Source organism: Acartia tonsa, chromosome 3 (assembly GCF_053477335.1).
Source record: "Acartia tonsa isolate MP-2025a chromosome 3, ASM5347733v1, whole genome shotgun sequence".
Classification (NCBI taxonomy): Eukaryota; Metazoa; Arthropoda; class Copepoda; order Calanoida; family Acartiidae; genus Acartia; species Acartia tonsa.
In genome coordinates this window covers 23,170,240-23,195,359 of record NC_137262.1, presented here as the reverse complement: position 1 = coordinate 23,195,359, position 25,120 = coordinate 23,170,240, and the positions used below count along the sequence as shown (strand labels likewise).

General features: G+C 30.3%; 1 protein-coding gene across 10 annotated transcripts in view; it reads right to left on the bottom strand.

Annotated features, from left to right (window-relative positions):
* Window positions 1-24,965, bottom strand: part of LOC145313675 (potassium voltage-gated channel subfamily KQT member 1-like) — an 87,007-nt gene extending 62,042 nt beyond the window's left edge. For all 10 annotated transcript variants that reach the window (XR_013877448.1, XM_080153206.1, XM_080153200.1 and 7 more), the window contains exon 1: window positions 24,826-24,965. Coding sequence is in view for 9 of the 10 variants with exons in the window: in XM_080153206.1 (XP_080009332.1) it covers window positions 24,826-24,885 (60 nt within the window). In the remaining variant the exon portion in view is untranslated. The remainder of the gene's footprint in view (window positions 1-24,825) is intronic.
* Between the last annotated feature and the right edge of the window lie 155 nt (window positions 24,966-25,120).

Genomic DNA, 25,120 nt, shown 5'->3' with positions numbered 1-25,120 from the left:
TATTCCATTTGATGACTAGAGGAAAAACAAAGCCAAGAAAGTAAAAAAGAAAGATGAAAGGAAAAATGTACCAGATTTTATAGACAATATCAGGGAAGTAGAGGACACTAACGGTCAAATTAATCTTTAACCATTTTTCCCGCCAATATTTATTATTTCACCAAAAATGGTCATGTCTGACATATCATAAGCATAAAATTCGGTTGAATTAGAACTTTTTTTTTGTAGATATCATACCAACTTAAACATCTAGTTGAATTATAGAGATCGCATGGGATGTCATCAGTGATGTTAAGTACATTGTTAATAGAAGATTTAATAAGTTCAACCAAATTTAAAACATTATCACTTAAATGTGTGTACATGGATCGAAGATCTATTTGAATCAGATTTACCTATCCTTGAATCCATGTTTAGATAAAGAGACAACAAACAAACAGATAAACTGATCAAAGAGTTACTTTCTTTTTAACGCGAAATTGTACATTTTTTAGCTGGTCTTTTTTACATTGAAACGCCCGCAAAATATAGTAAATTGTCATTAAGGGCCGGCATACTTTGCTAGGGGAAACTTAGGTAAAATAATAGAATCCTAAAAAGGATATTTAGATATATTTGTGTAAAATTGAAAGATATATTTGTCTATGCATGTATTTTGATATTCATCATGCTATAACCATGATTGTACTTTAATAATGAAGCTTCATACTTAATCATATATACAGAGTGTCACATTCAAATATAGACAACTTTTCCAATAACAAACAAAAATATTTTTACATCTACTAGAGGACCTCAGGATTGGGTCTTCTTAGAGTATAGAAACCTGACCATAGAAATATAAATAAAAAAATCAAGATGTAGCAGAAAAGTTGGGACACTGGTAGTTTGTACAACCCAATCAAAAAAACAAAGTTTTAAGCCAATAAATTATCTTGAGAATTTGGTTAATCACAAATATATATTTTGGGATATTTCTTGTGGTAAGCTTTCTGTACCAAAACATGGCCCAATCCTGAGGTCCTTTAATATCCACCAATATTTTCTATAATATACTCAATCTAAGAACTGCATTCCTTTATTTCACTTTTAATCAAAACTTTCAGGGTAGAGTTGTCATGTTTTTACTTACAGCTGGAAAAAAAACATATTTTATTTTGCAATAAAAATATTTTATTTCCAATAAATGTTATAATTTGTTTTGTTGTATTTTTGATTAATTTTTTCACAATGAATTACTTAATTGTTAATTGTCAAAGAAATAACAAAACATTTTCCTGCATTGTAAAAACTAAAACTAATGAAAATTAGTAAAGTTACTATTTATCTTGTCAACATAAATATAGATAAGAAAATACAAGAGTTAAAAAAAGTATTTGTCCTCATCTTGACTAATACCTAGATGAAGAAGCTTTTTATAAGGTCAATAAAAATGAATTTATACTGGCCTACCATTGATCAAATGTTAACTGGCCTGCCATTGGTAATTTAGTCTGTGTATTTGCCTATCATTGGTCATGTATGACGTCATTTTTTATAGACACTCTAAAGAGCTTCGGGGCGGGCAAGGGTAGATTGTTGATAAGATTAAAATTGCAGAGAGAGAGATTTTGATTCGTAGATTTTTTGTCTAAAAGCCCTTCTTATGGGTTCAGGCATTTCCCCGTACTTTATATTAATACAAAGCATCTGACAAGTCTGGAGTGTATATAATTATTCAGGGATCCTAAGGGAAAAGACATTGGCCAATAAATTGATGTTCGTCCCCAATAATGATCCACAAAATCACCCCTTCTGCAGATTACAACAAGTGGTTGATACGTTTGGACAATTAACTGAATAAAGTCCCCGAAAGTTGTTAAACCATCGAATACGAAAACGTTTTTTTAAACTTTGGGGAGTAGCCCATTGTCCTCTCTCTCACTGATAATTATCATATTCCGATTCCCAAGTAATAGAATTTGGCCTAACACTACATTTATTAAAAAATACACCTGTAGATATTGGAAAGGGGGAGGGGAGAGGGCTTCTGAAATAAGAAAGTGAAAAGAGGGAGGTGAAATGCAAAATATACAAACACAACAAGTTTAATAATTGATGGAATTTTATTTTGCAATGAGCTGCAACAAAAATTGCAAATAATTCCGGCCGTGGAGAAAAAGCAACTAAAAGAGAAGGTGCATTTAAAAAAAGAGCCGATAAGGTTAAAAGGAAAATAAATAAAAAAAAAGATTAGTTTTATGAAAAATTATGCCTTTTAATTACAAATCTAACAGTCACTTATGTGCTTGCCCATTTAAGGAGGGGGAGGGTAGATATACCACACTTTTCTGGGATCTTGCCAGATCAAGTATCAACTGTGGGGAATACCAAAGGATGACTCCATGCAAAATTTGAGCCGGATCCGGCCAAAACCGGCCGGGATTTTTATGAAAAACCAGTTTTTTCCGGTTTTTAGGGGGTATCTGTAAATCAAGCCCCCTCCTGGGTACGCCCCAATGATGATTTTTGCTTTAAGGTCTGATCTGAATTCCTCAACACTGGATATGACCCCTAGAGTTGAAAAAATGGTTAAAATACGGTCTTTTGACCGGTTTCCGGCCATTTCCGGCCCAAAAAAAAAATTTAAAAAATCAAAATTTCATCTAAAATTAAAAAAAAAATGCTTTAAATTACATTTTTCATTAATAATTTTTCAAAAACCAAAAACCTTAGGTAATGAAGATAATTTTAGCAACTTAAAATGTGAAAAAAGGTTGAAAATTGACAATCTTGTGTCAATTTGAAAAATGTTGGTAAATCTTAAAAATTTGACGGATTTATACATACATTAGAATTTAGGTTGACTATGGTCTTTAAGACACGCCATATCCAATAAAATTGCAATGAGAAGGTCTAAATGTTTTTCTGAACCAAAATTCTACATACCCTGGCGGTTCCAGGGATATATCATTAAGGCCGTACGGCTGGCTAGAAAGCTTTTAACAGGTGGCTGACTAAAAGCTGGATTTGATAGTTATCAACCGTAAAAAGTAGCAATTTTCGTTTTTTTGGCCAAAACTCATGCAGGGAGTTGTTTTTTGGGATTGACAAACTAAAGCAAGTTTGTACAACTTTTTGGGGCAGACTTTTTTTTTTACATACGCATTATCTGCCACGGGTGAACCGTTTGGCCGATACGCACCGCCAAAGGCACGATTTTTGATGATTTTTCAAAAAATCTTGGTTTTTTGCCCCTTTAGGGGATGACGGAGCCGATTTAGCGACTTAGGACACTTCTTCAGTACTGTTAAACTTTTTGAGGCGGACATTTCTTTACTTATGTATCATTCACCTCTGGCGGACCATTTGGCCATCATTCGTCGCCGAAATTGCAGTTTCGGCAATTTTGTCGTTCATGAGGTTTTAACGACCATTTTTGAGGGGAAGGAGTCATCCAATCAAGATAGCTCTGAAATACTTTTCATTTGCAAATTAAATTGGCTACATTTCATTTTGTGCATCCAACCGTTTTTTTTCCAGTTGAAATTTTAAAAAAAGGAAAACAATTACTAATTACACCAACCCCATGAAATGTATTTCCCCCCCACAAGAAACAAGTTTGGGTGAAATAATTTTTTAAGACGCAGTCTCCAAATTATCTTATTATTGATTATAACACTATAATTATGAATTATATTATCTTACCATATGTATGCATAATAATTATGATAATCTTATTATTATTATTCAGTTATAGTATTATAAGTATTAATTATCATATAATATAACCTATTACAAATCAATCAATAAATTATATTACATAACCTATTTTAAATCTATCAATAATAACTCCTATTAATTATCATTATCTTTTTTATTACTTATTATCTATGATTTTATCATTATCAATCATATAAAATATCCAATTAACTAATTGATCAATACTTATTCATATTGTTATAATTTTTTTTTTTATAATGTAGTAACTATCACCATTTCTAAATTACTTTATTTGATTATCAATTGAACTACCTAACCTCATACATATATTATAGTAATTTTTATTACTTTTTAGTTTATAAATAATTGCTAGAGATGAATAATAAGTATTCAGATTTACAAAGTAATAATCATTAGAGATTAATCAGATAATTAAAAGATAAATTAAAAATTACCAAGTAGTAAATATCAGTGATTGAAATGTGCAATTAATTATCAAAATTATGATGTACTAACAATTAGTGTTTAATTACCTAGTTTTAAAATTACAAGAAAAAAATAATTATAATTAAAAAATAATAGTTTTTAAATTTCAACCGGAACAAAAACGGTTGGACGCACTAAAAAATTTACTTCACATGAAATGTAGCCAATTTAATTTGCAAATAAAAGGTATTTTAGAGGTATATTGATTTGATGACTCCTTCCCCTCAAAAATGGTTGTTAAAACCTCGTGAACGGCAAAATCGCCGAAAATCGCAATTTTGGCGGCAAATAACGGCCAAACGGTTCACCCGTGGCAGATAATGCGTATGTAAAAAAAAGGTCTGCCCCAAAAAGTTGTACAAACTTGCTTTTGTGTGTCAATCCCAAAAAACAACTCCCTGCATGAGTTTTGGCCAAAAAACCAAAATCGCTACTTTTTACGGTTGATAACTATCAAATCCGGCTTTTAGTCAGCCACCTGTTAAAAGCTTTCTGGCCAGCCCTACGGCCTTAATGATATATCCCTGGAACCGCCAGGGTATGTAGAATTTTGGTTCAGAAAAACATTTAGACCTTCTCATTGCAATTTTATTGGACATGGTGTGTCTTAAAGACCATAGTCAACCTAAATTCTAATGTATGTATAAATCCGTCAAATTTTTAAGATTTACCAACATTTTTCAAATTGACACAAGATTGTCAATTTTCAACCTTTTTTCACATTTTAAGTTGCTAAAATTATCTTCATTACCTAAGGTTTTTGGTTTTTGAAAAATTATTAATGAAAAATGTAATTTAAAGCATTTTTTTTTAACTTTAGATGAAATTTTGATTTTTTAAATTTTTTTTTTGGGCCGGAAATGGCCGGAAACCGGTCAAAAGACCGGATTTTAACCATTTTTTCAACTCTAGGGGTCATATCCAGTGTTGAGGAATTCAGATCAGACCTTAAAGCAAAAATCATCATTGGGGCGTACCCAGGAGGGGGCTTGATTTACAGATACCCCCTAAAAACCGGAAAAAACTGGTTTTTCATAAAAATCACGGCCGGTTTTGGCCGGATCCGGCTCAAATTTTGCATGGAGTCATCCTTTGGTATTCCCCACAGTTGATACTTGATCTGGCAAGATCCCAGAAAAGTGTGGTATATCTAGGGGAGGGAGACTTGAACCTCCCTTTGTCAATTTTAGTTTAAAAGAAGTAAAAACAATTTTTTTTGGGGAGTGGGTCATTGTTTCTAAGGGTGATTTCTATTGGAAGTTGGCTAGATCCTTCGGGACGAAAGACAAACAGAAATCCTATTACTTTTATATAAGGATGACAAGCAATATAAAACAACCATAGATTTTATTCCTGCAGTTTTAGGTACAAAAATTTAAAAAATCGTTAAAAAAATGACAAAAGTTTTTCATTATAGTACCTCGCATACAGACATCAAAAACCATTGTTTTAGAAGGCTATATAAATTACGAATAACAATCCAAAATTTGTATTTGCTGAAATGGTAAAGACCATACGCCTTTTTCACAAAGGCATAGAAATATGATGAGTTATAAGGAAAATGAATTTTAAAAATGAATGACATAGCAATAGTTTCTTAGAAATAATGTATAAATAAAAAGACAGTGAAGGGGCCTTTGTTATTTGATTCACTGCTATATGTATATTGTATGTGTAAATCGTTTGCAGTGTTAGTTCATGATAAATACTGTAAGTGTGCTCTACAGATTCATAGTCTAGTATGTAAAACTTGAAAAGAAACATAGAGACTAAGAACAATCAGTTCTATGAGGTCAAGAACTATTTGATAACATTTATTGACCGGGTGTTTCTCGTTTATATAGGATATTTTAGGGACCTTATCTTTTATAGATGGTGCGGGGAGGCACTCAAATATCATCAAACCTTCCAAGAACCAATGTTTTTCATAAAATTACAGTATAATTGGTTAAGCCGTTCACGACATATTAATGAACAAAAATACAACCATACATTCAGTATTCATGAAATCATTGTTTGAGGAACAGCTACAAAATTGTACGAAAAAGTTATGAAACACGCAAAATTACAAACTGTCCACCCGTCCATCCATCCATCTATCTATCTATCCGTCCATCCAGCATACAAACAAAGAAAAAGGACCTCTAAATTATTCCCTTATTTTCAATGTTTCCGATACAACTGTTCAAAATATTATTGGCCACTTTTTCCAATACTTGAGTTTCCTGTAAACATAAGAAAAAAACAAGGACAAAAATGTTCATAAATTGAAGAAAAAAAAAATTTTGCTGCCACAAAGGCTTAAAAAGTTGATGTTATTTTACACCATATCAAGACTTCATGTATGTGTCTTTGTGTTCTTTTTTCCAGTTTTAGTGGGCGAGTGTTTTCTAGTCAACTTCCCTTAACTACTATAACGAATAACGTAAGACTTACTCTTATTATTAAGTAGCTGCGCAACTAAAAAAGAAAGAAAGGAAAGAGTAAAACGTGGTTTCTGGTCTCCTTAATTTTGAGACAATTACAGTAAAATATCTGCTTAGTGAAGCATATTTTTTTGGTTTATTTCTTTTGTCACATAGAATCTCCGGAACTGTCCTAAGTAAAGTGTGCGACATTGTCACAGTAGAAAATTGGTAAAAATTATTGAACATGAACAATAATGCTATTTACAGATTTGTTTTGGTGCTTTTCATAATAATGTATTAGAACTAACCAATAAAGTTTAATGATGTTATATGTAAGTGTGTGTTTCATTATTTTTCTTAAAAAGGTTTTATAGCTATATTTTTTACTGTGGAAAATACTGTTAGCAAAAAGGAAAATGAAATAACAAATGTTGTATAATATAATCTATAATTAGAATTACGAATTTAATTTTAGGAGCGAAAAATTAGAAATAAATTTTAATTTCAATTTCAAATACTTTTTCTTCTTCTAAAATACTACAGGAATCTTTTAAAGAAAAAAGGCAAATAACCAGCTACAACCAGCGCATTTATGCTATTTCAGGCAAAACTTTAAAAAAATTTGTAGCAGAGAGTTGTCCATTAAAAACCTTGACTAGCCACCTTAATGCATCAAATGCCAATAATATTTCCGAATATTTGTGTATTGTCCAAAACCGCATCTGCTGAGCTTCGAAAAAAACATTCTCTGCATCTCTAATCAGCAAAACACACAACACATGTAAAGTATCTTCGCTACTAAAAAAATAGAAAAACCAACTGTATTACATTATCGATAAGGGAAGAATAATTGAAGAAAAAGTATGAAGGAAAAAATAAATCTCATTACTGCAATTTATTTTTTTATTATATTTGTATGAAGTGAAGAAGCCATGGGCGTGCAAACAATTTGGCAGAGCATGCGCGAAGCGGATTAAATAGTTTTAGACCCAGTGAACACCTCAATAAAACATATAAAAACAAGGATGACAACATCCATAAAAGCGAAGCACTGAAACGGTAGGACAAACGGACATGAACACTTAAATAATCAAAATATAAATGTATAAGAGTCGAAGCAAAACTGTAAGTAAATTTGTTGAAAACTGCTTTATACAGGATAATGTTCATGGACATACTTACATATTTAGGACTTGATTATAGAGTTGCTTCGCTTACAACATTATACTTTGTTGTCCCAGGAATCAATATACCAAAAATCAGATCAATCGGATGATTAGATCACATAAAAATTTGTTGTTAAAAAAGTAGAAAAATCAACATGTTTAAAATGGACGTACGGACATTTTGGTGATGATTATAGAGTTGCTACGCTTTCTAAATCGTACCTAAATACTACAGGAATCACCATGCAAAATTTGAAATCGATAGGACAATTCTAACATGCCTAAATTAACGAAAAAAGCTATCCGTTACGGACGGACGGACGGACCGACCCTAATTATAGAAAAGCTTCGCTTTTAAAAAAGAAGGAGCTATGGATGGACACATATGAAAAATATGAAAATGAATAAGGGGTGTTTACAGTTACAACACCTTTTGCTGCTAGGGGGATGTATACGCTCCAAGTGAGGTAGAGGTCATTGAGCTGTATCAAGCCCCCAAAGTTTTATGTAACATTTTCTTATCCGCTAGCTTAACAACTTTGGGGACTTTTATTGAATTTGATTGGTTGGTTCATTAGGTTGAGTGTCCAAACGTTACAACCACTTATTGTATTGTACATTAGGGATGTATATCAATTTATCGGCCATTGTCTTAACCTTTAGATCCCTGATTTGCTCCCCACCTCGATATGCCCTTTAAAGTAACAAGGGTATAATAATCATAAAACTATGAATTAATTAAAAATCTATGAATAGAATACAAATATTCGCTACTCTAGATTCCAGATACATAATGAAATATTTATTCTAGTAATGTTAGTAGAATAAGACAACATATTATAATATAGATTTCAAGACAATTGTAATGTATATGCAAATTTGGTAGAAGCTTATAGTGATGATAAAAAAATGACGTCATACAATACAAATGACTAATGATGGGCTAATAGACATTTTAATTGACTAATGATAAATGTATACTGGCCTTTAATTAGTAATTTGTATTGTATGTATGACGTCATTTTTTTTATAGGCACTGTAAGCTGCTTTGTAGATTTGAGCGGAGGGACATATAAAATATTAATAGGATCATGATTATTAAGGAAACATTGGTAGCTAGTTATTAAACAAAATTGCAAAAAATAAGAAAAAAATTTCAGCAAACTACACTTAATCTTACAGGGAAAATGGATTATAAGTAATGCACCAAAACAAAATACATGTGATAGACGTTCTATTTATTAGCGGTTTAATCTTTATTTCAAAGAATAGGCTAAGTTATGAGAACTCCACTCACCTACATGGAATGGTTGTTCTACTTATAAAATTTTATTAATTTCTAAAATTTGCAACATTATAAAAACTCTCCTTACAACATACATGTGTTCTAATTAATAAATGCTTGATCTCCTACGCGCGAAGAATGGTAAAAATTATCTTAATAATACAGAGACAATCAATATCTTACAAATTAAGGGAAAAGTAAATAAGCAAATTCAATAATAAATATGACGTTTTCATTAGAAACCTCATTTATTTTAAGGGCAATTTTTTAAAGATTTTTTTTGGATAAATTTATGTTTATTGACAGTTTTAACGAAGGACTACATTTTTAATGAATGATTATTCTCATACTTGCTAAGAATAGTAGTAATAATAATAATATCAATAGAAGAATGTATACAGACAGTTACAAGCTAGAAACATAATGAAAAGTAAATTAATTAAAACTATACTAGATACTATTTTTATGTTATTAGAGGTTCTATAAATTGTAATACTAAAACGCATGTCTACAAGGAGTAATTTTTGTTTTATGTTGATACAGTAACAGCACCAAATTAAGAAAAGGATAAATTCATAAAAAAAAGACGTTTAAAACATCTAATGTAAATGATATTGTCTTAACACATTATATTTTTTCTTGAAACTTAGTGATGGAATAAGGCTGGTTTAATCCTTGCCTCCTAATATACATGAAGAAATTATTGATCATAATTTATCCAATCCCTGAATGCCTACTAAACTAGTACAAAGACTTGTTAATTACATCTTATACGAGGAAAAAATATTGTATCAAATTAATTCTTAGTTGCAGCTCTCTCACATTAAGATTCTTACTGATAAATTTTTAGTTTATCATTTGATTCGCCCCTAGTCTTTAGGGGCTTCAAGCTTCAATTGTATTTTGTTTCTTCCATATTAAAAGCAATGTCAGTCCGAGTGTTTAGTTTGCTAACTTTTATGTATGTTTATCCTTAAAATTCTTTAGGTTTTTAACTGTAAATAGAACGCAAAAGCATATAACCCAATAAACCAAAATTTGATTAACTAATTCTATTAGGATTGGACAATAATCAGAAAGGAAAAAAATACTTTTAGATAATAATAAAAAAACATTCTTACAAAAATTATACAGACAAAAAGAGGGGTGTTATTTTATTGTCGGGGGACGGGGTGGATACACCTTCTTAGGTTGTTTTAGTGGGTGTAGAAGGGTGAAAACCTTCTTATTTTTTTTACTGGAGTTTGGATATACCCCCTCTCACCCAAATATCACGCCTAAGATTCTGTCTATGAATGTTAATCCTACCCATGTTAATGTTAATCTATGTACATTGTGAATACTTTATAAAATCAAATGCGATGTTTAAGTCAAACTGCCATTAATTACGTATCTACATTTTGACTGTCTTTTCAATCGACTGGAAGAATAATTTTAAAAGATGTATTAAATTTTATCAAATGCGAAAATATACCATATTTTATAAGATAAAAAAGCATAACTATTGTAAAAACGTGTTTTAAAAAAGAATGTTTAAATTTACATAATAGTTATTTCTCGCATCGTATTATAAACAGCTTTCCGCGGTTATAGAATGTACAATCATAATGTTAAAACCAGTTTTTTTAGCCAAAAGGCACCGGCTAAAAAAACTGGTTTTAATCTTATGATTGTACATTTTTAAATTCGTAGAAAGTTGGTTATAATACGATGCTAGACATAGTTTTTTTGTATGGATGAGAACCGGTTCCTATCCACCGGATTCGAATGAATACGAGAAAATATATTTAAATTAGTTTTAAAACACCTGCCAAAAGTAATACAGAAAGAAATTGTAAAAGTTTCCAACAACATGAAAGACAAATTCAAATTAGACACAATCTTCTCTACATGCGTATGTATGTATAAAAAATAAAAATTAGAAAAAATAAAATGATAACAGCAGACAAAGATGTTATATTTATTGTTTGTGTAAGGCATCATGCCTAATCGTCATGTGAATTATTCATGCCAAAATAGGAAATCAAAATAATATTTGTAACTTTTGCAGTATTTGTAATCTTTGAATAGTCCAATGCTAACGGGCCAAAGTTTACCATGGCTAATAGCTACGAATGAAAAGACGGAGACGAACCCCAAACTGTCTCACTTTGAGAAAGACGATTCCAGTGACGTCATATACGTTTAGGGAAGGGGGGAAGAAAATCTTTTCCCTTTTCTCCCATCTCTTTTGAAGAGATTTTCTTCCCCCCTTCCCTTTTTCTTTCCCGAAATGTATATGACGTCACTGGAATCGTCTTTCTCAAGGTGGGACAGTTTGGGATTCGTCAAAGACGGACAGTCACATACTATATGTATATAGAAAGATTTTCTTTCAAATATACAAAGAAAATAAAATTCTAAATATTTAAAGAATTTAATCAAAGGTTTGTGAATATAGGACAGGAAAAATTAACTTTTTCATATATTTTTAATTGATGGTATAAAATAAGTTATTTTGGAAGGAGTTTATACATTTTACCATTGGTCAATTACAAAGTATACTGGCCTATCATTGGTAATTTGTATTGTATTACGTCATTTTTTAGGCACTATAAGCGCTGCTTCTTATTTTGTTTAGGTTTATATAATTATATTAAAAGTAAAAAAGTTGAAAATGAATTTTAATATATAATATCTTTTCCAGAATTGTTTTAAATCAATTAATATCCGCTGGATTAGAGCCAGTTCTAAGCCATCACGTATCGCACCGTATTCCAAAGAATTTCCTACGAATATGAAATATAAATCATAATATTGATGAAAATCGCATACAAACGTTTTGGTAGGCCCTTAACTAGGCCTTTTTGCTCCATATATATTTATAGAGATAGGGACAGTTGATTTAGGGATGTCAGTTTAAGAATTCAATTTGTAAACTTGTATTAGCTGAACAGGAAATAGTTTTATTATGTGGGAGGGTAGTTCTGAAATTCTTAAAATAATAATAAAAAAGAGAGTTTTCAGTGATCTTAAGTAATTAGATAATTAAAAATTGATTTAAAATTCTAATTATAATAAACACAAATACCCCTTCTATATATTAAAATTACTGGTGGAAAACCAATTCAAGGCTTAATAAAGTTCCTTAGATTTTTAAGGCCATTGAATGAGAAATCGGGTTGATAAGCTTTGGGTACCAGAGCTGGATCTTTAAATTATTTTGATTGTGCGCCAGATCGGGGCGATCCAACTTTCCACCAATGAGTCCACAGCATTGTATGAAATGCCGTGCTGTGATTGGCTGAAATTTGGCGCACCTCGATTTGGCGCACCATCAAAATGATTTAAAGATTCAGCTCAGTATAATTTACCAATGTCCCTCTCCTTGCGAAATACAGAATTAAAAAAACATTTTTTACGAAATTTTCAATCATTAATAGTATTACTTGTACAGTTTATTGTTAAAATGATAATGAATAAAAATTTAGCAAATCAATTTTCATCGATTTTTAAGTAAATTATTGTTATTACCTTAATCAGGTTAATGTTTGAAAATATTGATTTACTTAAGAGAATTAAGATATTTACTTTTTTGATGAGCAATATGTAGGTAAATTTTATTGCATAGTACAATTTACCACTATAGGTTAATTTTATATATATTATCTTGTTCAAATAACAACGCTACTCTGCAAATGGTTGTTAGTATGATATTTACAGTTGACAGCTGGTAAAGGAAAAAAGGAGGTAAACATTAAATGCTTCTTATAAAAAGTTTAAAAATAAATGGAGAATGAATTGCAAACGCTATAAACATCACACACAAATACTTTGGGAGTTATAGCCAATTCAAATATTTTTAAATAGCGGTTCGTACCCAAAAAAAGGCCTCTAGGGGGCACTTGACGCGTAAGGGAGAATGGGGATGGAGAGAGGGGGGGGGGGTGAAGTCGACCCCACTTACAATTTTTTTGGGTGATATTTTTTCCTAGGGGCTATTTCTCTTGGGAGTGTTGTGATACCCTCCCCCAAAATAGTCATAAACCTTCCAGGACCTATGAGAAGCTACATTGTAAAGAAGAACCACATCCGCGGTCATTGGGATTCTTCGGTACACACAGACAGGCATCCTGCACTTGGACATAATCGTTCTTCCAAAACATTCGAATTCCAGAGTTAGGGTTCAGATTCCAGGAATATTAAAGTTTTGCAAAGTTTTTGATTGCTTAGATATTTTGAATGATGATAAAGAATGATAAAATGATAAAGATACTTCAAATATTTAACTTCAACATTTATATTTTCACATTTTTTCTTAGTAAAAAAAAAGAATTTGTTAATCTATTTTTTAATTAAAAGTAATAGGCAGTTATGATGTTTAGGGTTGAAATTAGTCATTCTGCATATTTTTTTCTTCGTGTATTTAAAGTGAAGCTCTTTATAGTGCCTATAATTAATGAGGTCATATAATACAAATGACCAATGATAGGCCGATGCACAGGCTAAATTACCAATGGCGAGCCAGTATACATTTTAATTGACCAATGGTAGACCAGTATAAGCATCTTGAAAGTTTATCTACTTCCATGCATCAATGATAAATTTTTATATTTGAATTTTCTTGTTTCTTCTCTTTATTATATGTAAATATTTTCCCCTTGTGTCTTTAATTAAAAGGACATTCCTAGATATTTTATTTTTGATATACTTTCAAATATTTTCAATTAAAAAGAACAATTTCCTTAAATAAGATCTTAATGAATGAATCATTCTTTAACTGTGTGTCATTCTTTAACAAGGACTGTCTTTTACAGTTCTTTTTGATCGAACTTAATAAGGTCACTTTTTAATCGAATAATAGAACTTTTCCTAGCCCCCCCCCCCCTTAAAATTTGGTGTAGTATTTTGAATAGCATATAGATGCAACAGTTTTCATAAGGCCGTTAGTTGGTTCAAGTTAAACCCTTTGTTGCGTAAAATAAGAATAAAAAGCAGAGCTTACTTTTAATTAGGATTATGAACTGCATATTAAGAATATTAATGTATGGTTTCGTATCTCTAAATCAGTAAGTAATCACTTCCGCAAACTATCATATTCCCAAAGCAAATAAGAAACAATAGCAAATAAATAAGAGTATAAATGATAAGATTGTAGCACAGGAAAGAATTAGTTTATGCCTTTTCAATAATTTGTAGTTCTGCTGCTTTTGTGATACATTTACGGAAGTGAATGCTGCATATACTGTCATTCATTATAATTGTCAAGGAATATTCATTGTAAAGTTTCAATTATTAGCCTATATACTAAAGTAGCTGCATGTGTGCGACCAATAAGATCCCAAAAACAGCTGGGGAGAGTTCTGCATAATTCTAATAATTTTATGCTGTTTTGTAATGGATAAATTCGCGAATTCGCAACATTTTCTAGATTAGTTATAGACCAACAAACAACAAAAACAAAATATCATTATCTGTTTCTTAATTCTAAAACTTAAGAAAATTGTGCTGAGTATTGATTTACTAAATGTTGTGTACAGTGTAATTTAATGATTGTCAGGGCTGTAGGGGTATTACAATAGATAATGAATTAATCTTTTCATCTTAATATATAAGCATCTTTAAGGGGTTTTATTGTTAATGTGTATTTTAAATGTATTTACAAAAAAACAAGGCCCATTTTGTCAATTAGAATAGTTTAAATTTATATATCTTATTTATAATCTAAACTAGGCTTTTGATGCTAAAAAATCTTTTTTATTTTAAAGTAACTTATGAATAAAGAATTCTATTATTTTAAATCCCATGTTAGTAAAATAAATTATGTATACTATTCCAGGAAGGGTGGGGACAAAGGGCTGTTTTTTTTTTAGTTAAGTGTCCAATTATTTCAACCACTAATTTTAATATACAGATAGGTTGATTTTGTGGATGGATATTAATTTATTGACCATTGTCTTATGATCTTATCCCCTTAGATCCCTAATATTATTCTAATGTACAATATACAATATGAGGATAAACATATTTTCTTGGAATTTTAAACTATGATAAACTTTTATAATGTTTAAACAAGTATAAAAAATTCCATAAAAAACTCATAAAGTAACCAAGCTTAAATGGACGATAATTACCTCTTCTGTAGATTAAGATTATTAGTCAAAAAGTTAAAAAAAAACTAATAAATCAATAAAGTACCCAGAGTGTTTAAATAACTTTTGAACTGGTATTATTTACAGTCTATTATCCCCTTTCTTACTAATAAATAAATGTACAGGCTTAAATTATTTAAAATATTGGTTTGAAAAATAAGTTTAATAAATAATTTTTTTGGATTACATCTTATGATATTAAGTTTTATAGTTTTTTTTTCACCCGGGATATTTTTAGGCTATTCCATTTTTTATATTTAAGCGCTATCATCAGTTTTACTGCCCTTCCTCCGCTGTGTGCTGGGGGCACATAATGAAATAACAACCCTTACAAAGAAACAAAATTAACATAATTTCCTTTTAAAAATTTGCATAAATCGATAATATACTGCTATTCTGACGGTCAGAAAATGCAAATGATAATAAATTTATGTTGTACATTATGGACAAAAATACCTTTCATGGATTAAGAAATGGCCCCATAAGAAAAAAATATTTTGTCCTTATCTTTAAATCTTATCAAAAATGATCATTATTGAAACACCATTTTTTCCTCAAAGATTTTTTAGAAAATATAACATTTTACACAAAAAAACCCTCAAAATTCAGCCTGTTCAGTTTTCATATCAATATAATGGCAGTTAAAGTAATGTCATTACAATATCAGTATGAATATATTATATGTCAGCTATGGCCACTTTTAACAGATGCTTAATGTGTTCACTTAGAAAGCTATTCAAACTTTTATCTAATGTTATATAAACGACATTATTAATGTCATTAGAAAAACGGCAAATAGATAAGTGCTATTCTATTTTATGCCTTAAAGTCGATATAAACTATTTCAATAATATGTCGACAAATCCACTTTTAACAGGGCAGTTTTTACCTCATTGCACTGTTTATAAAAATGATTATAAAAAATGATATGAACTGTCTAAACGCAAAAATCATTCTTTCAACACAACTTCAGCGTAAACAAAATTTCACTTAAAGTTTCTAAGAAACAGTTCAAGTTTTATTTATTTAAAATATTTATTGGTAATAGATTTGAGTTAAACGTTTTTTTATCAAATATTTTAAAAATAAAGTTAAATCTAAAGGTTTCAGGAGAAGTAAAAACATAAAATGTCTCAATTTTAACTGATTTGAAAAAACAAATTGTTTTTTAATAAAGCGCGAAGCGCTTACATATTCTATGATGTTTTACAAAGATTTTTTTTACGGGTGGGGGATGGTTGCATAATAGCTATATATGTAAATATAAACTAGTGGCTTCGCCCCACGAATAGTGGAGGGGGTGAGGCGAGGTAAAGATAATAGCCGTTATTCCTTGGAACAATGTAAAGCCTAACAGTTAATTGTCAGCAAAGAAAAGTTCAACCATTTACGGGGTCTTACTGACATACATACATCAAACAACTGATGCTGTTATAAAAAAAATTAATTTACTAATATTATTCGCTTTTTTATGTTCACCTTTTTAAAACATGTAATGAAAATTAATAAAATTAACACCCGTTAAATCAATTAATAAAACGTAATATAATGCATAAACTTTTGCTAAAATTCTTTTAAGTGACTGTTTTTGGTAAGCACCTTCTGTCCATGTTGCTTTATCACCTGTGGACGTACAGTAACTTGTTACATATCTATTCCGCTAGGTAAGGTAAGGTACACTGTTCTTCTGTTCATACACTCAACATTTACCTTACAATATACCCCTATCACTCATTCACTCACTCTCTCTCTCTCTCTCTCTCTCTCTCTCTCTCTCTCTCTCTCTCTCTCTCTCTCTCTCTCTCTCTCTCTCTATCTCTCTATCTCTCTATCTCTCTCTCTTTCTCTCTTTTTCTCTCTCTTTCTCTGTCTTTCTCTCTCTCTCCATCTTTCTCTTAGAGCCTTTCGGAGGATATTGCTAAAGCCATATTTCTCTCTCTCTTTGCCCATCGGAGAAATGTATACATATAACTACCACTTTAAAAATACGTTTATACTAAAACTTTAAATGTTTTTTGTGCAATTAGCTTAATTAAACCCCTCTTTTATTTTGGAAAATATGGTATAAATCGCCTATTAGTGGACGTTCCGTCGTATTTTCACAGCAGCTTTTAGGATAGGTTAATGATTGTCCCGCAGGGTTAAGCAATTGGCACCAGTTTTTTTCAACAAGTAGCAGCTGCAACCTTGACATGCCATAGACAAAAAATGCATCTGATAGCTACTAAAAGTAGCAGCCGCCAAAAAATATTTTGCAGCCTTTCTCAAATATTCTAACCCCATAGTCAAATCCCCTGAAATTTTTATTCAATTTTTCGATAGTTTTGTAATTTGTAAATTATGCTTATTTTTTGTCAAGTATAGTATTATAAGTGTAATATTCGGGGGGTAGATAAAAAGGTCGTCAATTCTACGATGTGTTGCCCCCAACGAGAGCTGAAAATCACGTATAGGTTTAGTGATTTTTCTGCGAATTAATTTCATTGTTGGTATAAGCTGATATTCTATAAGCAAAAAATATGCTTATTTGTTGGAGCACCGAAAAGTTGGAAAGAGAAAGAGAGAGAGAGAGAGTGAGAGAGAGACAGGGGGGGGGAAGAGAGAGACATAGAAAGATGCCAGAAACTGAGTAAAAGCGCGCAAAATAAACCATGGGAGTAGAAAGGTATACAAACGGTACACAAAAACATAGGGTAAACTTTTTATTACGGCATAACTTAGGGTGCAAAAAGAGAAGGTTTAATCTGAAAAGAGGGAAGGGGTTGTAAATAAGACAGTCGTAAAATTTCATGTTATTTTCTTGTCAGGCTTTATCAAATTTAATTCAAAATAAATTATAGTGTTGTAAAATTTTGTTTGCTGTTATTAAAAATAAAAGAAAAAGAAACAATATTTTTTTACTCGAAGCTTAAACAACTTTGAAATATTGAAAGCAAAATTAAATGTGTTCCTAATCCTGCTTTTACAAATGGGTAGATATGTTTAAATTAATCTAAAAGTCCGATAAAAAAGGTACGCAAAATTGCTAAGAAACAATCACATATAAATCCTACTACTTTGGCAGATAGACATCCATTTATTGCATAGAACAACTGGGAGTTGGTTTCTTATTATTTTAGCAGAAAAAAATTAAAACTAATGAAAATATGCTGAGACATGTAAGACACAAAGCTAAACATTGTTTTATAGGTTAGTTTTAATTGGTGGAAACGATTATAATATGCTTCTTCTTTTAAAACGGTATATCAATATAATAGTTATTTATCGCATCATATTATAAACAGCTTTCCACGTATATAAAAATTTACAATTATAGAACTAAAACCAGTTTTTGTAGCCCCGACTTGAAGCCCTCCCCCACACCATTGGGTTGCCTAGCCGCAGCACTCGGCCCCCTATCCTGCCTAACTGTAGTCGATGGGCCTCCTAGCATATAACCTATCCTAACCTAACCTAACCTAAGTATAAAATAATTATCATGCTCGGCCAGGTTCATAGTTTTGTGTGTGTAAGAGATAAAAAAAAATTTAAAGTTGAAAGACAATAAAGAACGCCAAAAAACTGGTTTTAATTTAATGATTTTACAATTTTATATTTATAGAAAACTGGATACAATACGATGCAATACATAATTTTTCAGTATGGCTGGCAACCGGTTCTAATCCACCATATATAAATCGGTTTGGAAACAATACTGGAAAAAGATTACGTGTACTCTTTGTGTTAGTGAAACATGTTTCCAAAATAATCCTCTCGTAAATTTTATATTTATCTGTTTGAAATGTAATATGTGAAACCCTAGGTAGAAATATTTTCCATCCATGTTTTCTCAACTTATATAATCACCGTTGCCAATTTCAGCAAAATATTTAGCAAATCCTTATATAAACACTTGCTTCTTTGTTAGTTTGACAAGAAATATCTCTGAAATAGACAGATTTACTACTTTTGGGTATAAATATTAATTTACCATTATTTACCTTAAACTGTTTTTAACCTATTTTTAAATGGGGGGTCAAAAATATACTAGGACACCTATAGAATCAGACTGCAGAGCCCAAATTTGAATTAAGTCCCCCATAAACTTTTTTTGGGGGATTTAAAAATTAATTTTTAGTGTTGCTGTAATCATTTTGACCGAAGCAAAAGCTCTTTTTTTTACTTCGGGTAATATTGTGGCTTACAGAACATTTTTATATAATTCACTTTATATTGATACAATAAAAAAAACATTACTCTGTTCATTACAAATAATTTTTTTTTCCAAAACAATTAATTTCATTGAAAAATCTAACATTTACAATAAAACAAATAATTCTGAAATCTAACCAATAAGAAGTCTTGTTTTATTTCAATTCCTAACAATTCAAAAAAAGAGTGTTTTCACAAAGTGACTTATTTCCAATATAGTTAAATAATTTTTATTTTATTAAAATGAAAAGAATGAAAACCATACACATAAAAGATACATTCTTTTTAAAATTATTTTAAAAAATAAGTTTGAATAATCTTATATTATAACGCATTTGTATATGTGACAAAAATAAATTTGTTGTGTTGCATAAACATTTGTTGTCATTTAACCCTTTACAGCCATTTTTTATGTTTTTAAAATAAGTGAGAGAACACAAACATGTTAATGTTAATTCGTTGATATATTATAAAGAATTAACTTTTTAGTGAATTTTTATAGTAAAATCATAAGGCCTAATTTTACTCTATACCAGAATACAATATTTATGAAGCAAAACACTTTAAAAGCTACGAATTTTACCCAAATAAAAAAAAATCCTTTTGCTTCGGTCAAAATCATCACTGCAACAGTAAAAATTAATATTTAAATCCCCCCAAAAAAGTTTATTGGGGATTTAATTCAAATTTAGGCTCTGCAGTCTGATTCTACTGGTGTCATAGTATATTTTTTATATACGTTTTAAAAATAGGTTAAAAACAGTTTAATTGTCTAATAATAATGAAAATCCCGGGATCTAAAGGGATAAGACAATGGTCGAAAAATTGATGTACATCCCCTATGATGATTTCTTTGGTAACGTCGATGAATCATTAAGTATGTAACCATTAAATCATTAGAATATAGTCAAGTCGATAACAGTTCAGCCAGCTCTAGTTTTATTCTTAGTCTATTAAAATCAGTGGCGTGCAGAGGGTTTTGTCAGGTGGCTGCGCGAAGTTCACACGAAAATTTTGACACTTAAAAATCAAATTAAGGAAGGTGTATTAAAAACAAAGAGGGTTGTAATTTTAGTGTCAGGGGGTGTATAGGGGTCTATGGAATTGACACCTAGGAGGATGTATCCACCCTCTTCTGCACGCGTCTGATGAAATCACTCAAACTCTAATCATCATTAAATATTATTAAGCAAATTATATAATAATAAATATATAAATAATTCTAATATATCATGAGAAAGAAACTAACTTTAGAATATTGCAAATATATGACGACATTTAGGATAGAGATGATATAATTGTCAGGAAAAATTTAACATGCAAAAATAAGAAAATTAAACCATGGAAAATTAATTTGAAGAAGAGCGGAATCCTGTGAGAATTTAAAATTTTAGGAACTCCAAAAGCTTTATACTTACTTGTTGTTACTTTAAGCGTTTTTTATGTTAGGGAGAAAAGGTGCTGTGTTTGTGAAGGGTCCTAGGACAAATGCAGGAGTGATAAACATTGGAGTGGACACTTAACCTAACCTATTTTAAACCATCTTATAGGTTTATTTAATGACCAACCTCCGCGGGGGGCTTATTTGTAAATTCAAGTTTTGACCTAACCTAACCTAGATAGAAATAATGCATTAACTTATTATTATAGACACTCCTGCGTTTGTCATTGAACCTTTTTGTAAATTTTAGGACAAGGGCATTTAAAAAAAGATTGTGAAATAATAAGATAAATGAACCAAAAATTATTTTCAGAAATTCTGCATCTTATTTACTGTTCTTTTCTGAATACAATGTTGACTTTCTATGGCTGCGCTTTTTATAAATATAATTATCCTTGTTAATATCTAAGATTTTGTGTATAGTGAAATTAAAATTATGTGTAATGGAAAAAAGTGTTTATACAATTCTAATTAAATCTATCTCCATTGCGTTGATTTTCCCTTCAATTTTCATTACAAAAAGTTTCTGTCATATTACTGAGCTTAGGTGTTGAGTTTCTGAATTATCATTTCATATGAAATGAATTAAAAACTGGAAAGACATCTTTAATAATATTTGATTTTAATATATTATTAGCATAAACACTCTATAAAAATAAAAATAACTTTGAATTTTCCTCCGTCTTGCTCAATTTGTTATTTCCTTTGGCCGTATGTCCGTTCGAGATGTATAACATTGGCTGTAATTAAAAATTGTATTGTCTTGTATGAACACAAATATGACTAGTCATTGTCTAGTGTCCATATAAAAAATATACAAAAATCTTAAATTAGTCAAGAATACAGAGTGGTTTATTAGGTGGTAGTAAAAAGGGTGCCAAAAATGTAGCGTTTTTTACTATTTACAGTTGTAAGCTACTAAAAAAAAATTTTAAACAGGATAATTTGGTGGGAAAGGGAAGGGGACAGGTTCAAAAAGTTAAGAATGACGCACTGAGTACCAATGATTCTTTAACGCCAGCTTTAATTTCTTATCTCTAAAATGAAAGACGAAACTAAATTTAATGCTAGTGTAGTAAAATAAAAATCCGCAGTATTGCAGAAACTTGAGTACTGTAGATGCCCTGAATCTCATCTCCGAGAGGAGTTTTATGGTTTCCCAAATTATTGATTGACCAGCTTTATGCATCCAGCTATAACAACAAACATAGTCGTCAGAATTTATTATTTATGATGTTAATAAAACAGGGTTGCCGTATTGTTTTTTATGCAGTTTTTTTGCATCTAGTCAACCAAAAACAAGGATGCCAAATTTGCTATCCTAACATATTCTAAATGTCTCAGGCCAACAACGAACAGGTTTTAAGTTTATTAATCTGGAAAAAATTGTTGTACATACTGCTAACAATAAACATAGATGCCATATCTTATTATTTCTCACTTTTTTAACCTAACAAAATTTATAGTTTTTGTTTATATTTGCTTTAAGAGGAGCTCTTCTTAATCTTAATATTGTTACGTGAATATTGACATTTTTTTTCAGAGAGAACACAAGTCAAACATATTGACAAAAGGAGATATTTTTAGAATATATATTATGTGATTTAATTCCGCAATAAAAAAGAACTTAAAAAAACAAGGACATCAAATTATTATAATTTAGTAAATACAGACTAGCAGCCAATGTATAAATGAATATAGAATATACGTGGTTATTTTTGACAGGGAAAAAAATTATCGTCAATTTAGCTAGCTAACATGTTTATTGGCCAGTTCTTTCATACAGTAGGAGGAGATAGGATGGGATAAAGGGGGTTGAAGGAGGAAATTGTTATTTGCTGAAAGTTTCACTTTACTAGAGAACATGAAAATCCAAGAAATAATATATTCATCAATACATAACAAGGATCTTCCGTACACCTATTAAACTATCTACACTAATTTCAAATTATAGTATCTTTAGTAGATACAAGATCTAAAGTATCTGCGTTAATATTAAACATAATTATCCCATAAGACATACATATATAGTTGTAGAATAGGCTGCACCCCCTAATAAATTAAGTAAATGTTTCAAAAATAAAATTGCATGGAGACCGTTTCATTTAATTTGTTCTCTAATATAATATAATATATAGAAATTAACTTTTTAATTAAAGCATAATTAATAAGTTTATTTAGGGTATTTTGTTATGTACTTTAAAAGTGTTTTCTATAAAAGATAGCTTCCCCCACAATGTTTGTTTGTCTCCAGCATTTCTTTAAAACTTTCCAATCTTAATAATAGGAATCACAAACACAAAATTTAAGAGTTATATGTGTCAAAATTGGACTTATGGCGAAAAAAAACAAATTTGCTTTTCTTTTTTTTAGTTTTTATTACATTATTAAAAAATAATTAAGGACTTTTGTAAAATTTATTGGAAAAGGGATAGAAAGAAAACAATTATTAACATAATTTTACCTACTTAAAAATAGTCATAAGTACATACTCAAGTTAATGCCTTGTTTTTACTTTATATAGCACAATTTTAGAAGTAAAGCCACCCAATACCCATAACATTATTTTGTCCGGCAGTTAATTTAAGGATCTTAATGGAATAATTAAATAAAGATAAAGCCTAATCTTTTGATAAAATTAAAAATAGAACCTAAAATTTTCATATTTTGTGATTTATATTTATGACTTTTTGTTATTCTTTTTAACATCTGAATTATAGTTTATTATTCATTTTCCCCTTTCAAAAAAAACTATTTTTCCTTTTAATATAAATTGAGGGGTGTGGGAGGGGGCGGGGTGGGCAATCTTTCCCTCTGCAAACTCTTGAAATAATTTCTCTAGGGGTGAAGGTGAAGCTGTTAAAGAAGTTATTTTTAAAAATATATTAAATCAGACATAAAATATCTAAAACCATTTCAAACTATACATATATATCAGTCTTTCAATGCATTAGAATAAAATTTATTATTCAATTATTTTATCTTTTTAAATGTCAGAAACACTAAATGCCATTGTCGAATAGTTGGGAGCAGTAAACATTCAATGTGTAAGTAGTATAATTTTTAGAGATATCTTATCGGTTAATGTAAATTTTGAAATGAACTATTTTTATAGTATTTGATACTGTTTATTGTCTCTACCTGTAACAGGAGCCGAAAGACTGGAAGTGAGAATCCTTTTGCCAATCTTAGATTGGTGAGCTTCGCGCATAGCTGATTGTATTCTATGTTACATTACAAGCTGACCCGCAATTCTCGTGGAAGCTACTCAATTATTACATCACCCTGGCTTAGAGTTTTGGATAATTTATGCTCCCAACTTTGTAAGGGTAAAAGAAAAGTATTATGTATATCATGTTATATTATGGTAAATGTCATACGAATGTGCTGCTTCTAATTCATGAAAATGTTTTACAATTAACAAATGTTGGATGACAATCAAATAAAATTCTTTCAATAAAAAAATATATCTTGGTGTATGTTTTTTGCCTGACAAATGATATTAAGGCAAGACGTTCCTACTTTGCCAGGGCTTCTTCAATTCCCAGGAAGGAAGGGGAAATTTGGCTGTATATGGTAGTAGTCCCCAAAGTTTTATAGTAATGTTTTCTTATTCGTTGGCTTAAAAACTTTGAGAATTTTTATTGATTTTTAAATGGATAGTTTAATAAGTTGAGTGTCCAAACGTTTCATCCACTAACGGTAATCAACAGAAGGGATAACTTTTTCATCATTGGGGATGTATTGTACATCAATTTATCGAACATTGTCCTATCCCTATTAGATCCCTGATTAATTCCTATACATGATAACAAAACAGTAACTTTCAGGTCTTTATAAAGAATGATTTGTTGATTAAGATAAACTCCAGAAATAAATTCTTTCCTGTTCCGACGACATATTGTTTTTTTTTCAATCTGTTTCGCTGTTTTCAAGATTTTCTATTTTCCTAAAATTCACTAGATATCAACAACATGCAGGTTTATATGTACAAAATAAATTCTTGTGATTTTGCCTGAAAAGTTGCCTTCTTGCCAAACTGATCTTCCTTGTCAGGGTCGTGGTGCAGCGACATGATAAAAACCTTGTCCTTGTTGTCGACGCACTTAAGTCAGCCGTAATCACCTCAATCAGGAATCATTCAAGATATTTCTATAATCAAGAAAATATTTTTATATTGGAGCCACGGAAAAATAAAAAAATCACTATTATCGCAATTGTCATTAAAAACCCCTGAATATAATCTCTTACAGCTGAAAAACAAAAACAAAGACATACATAAAATATCAAATATACGGCCATAAAACGAC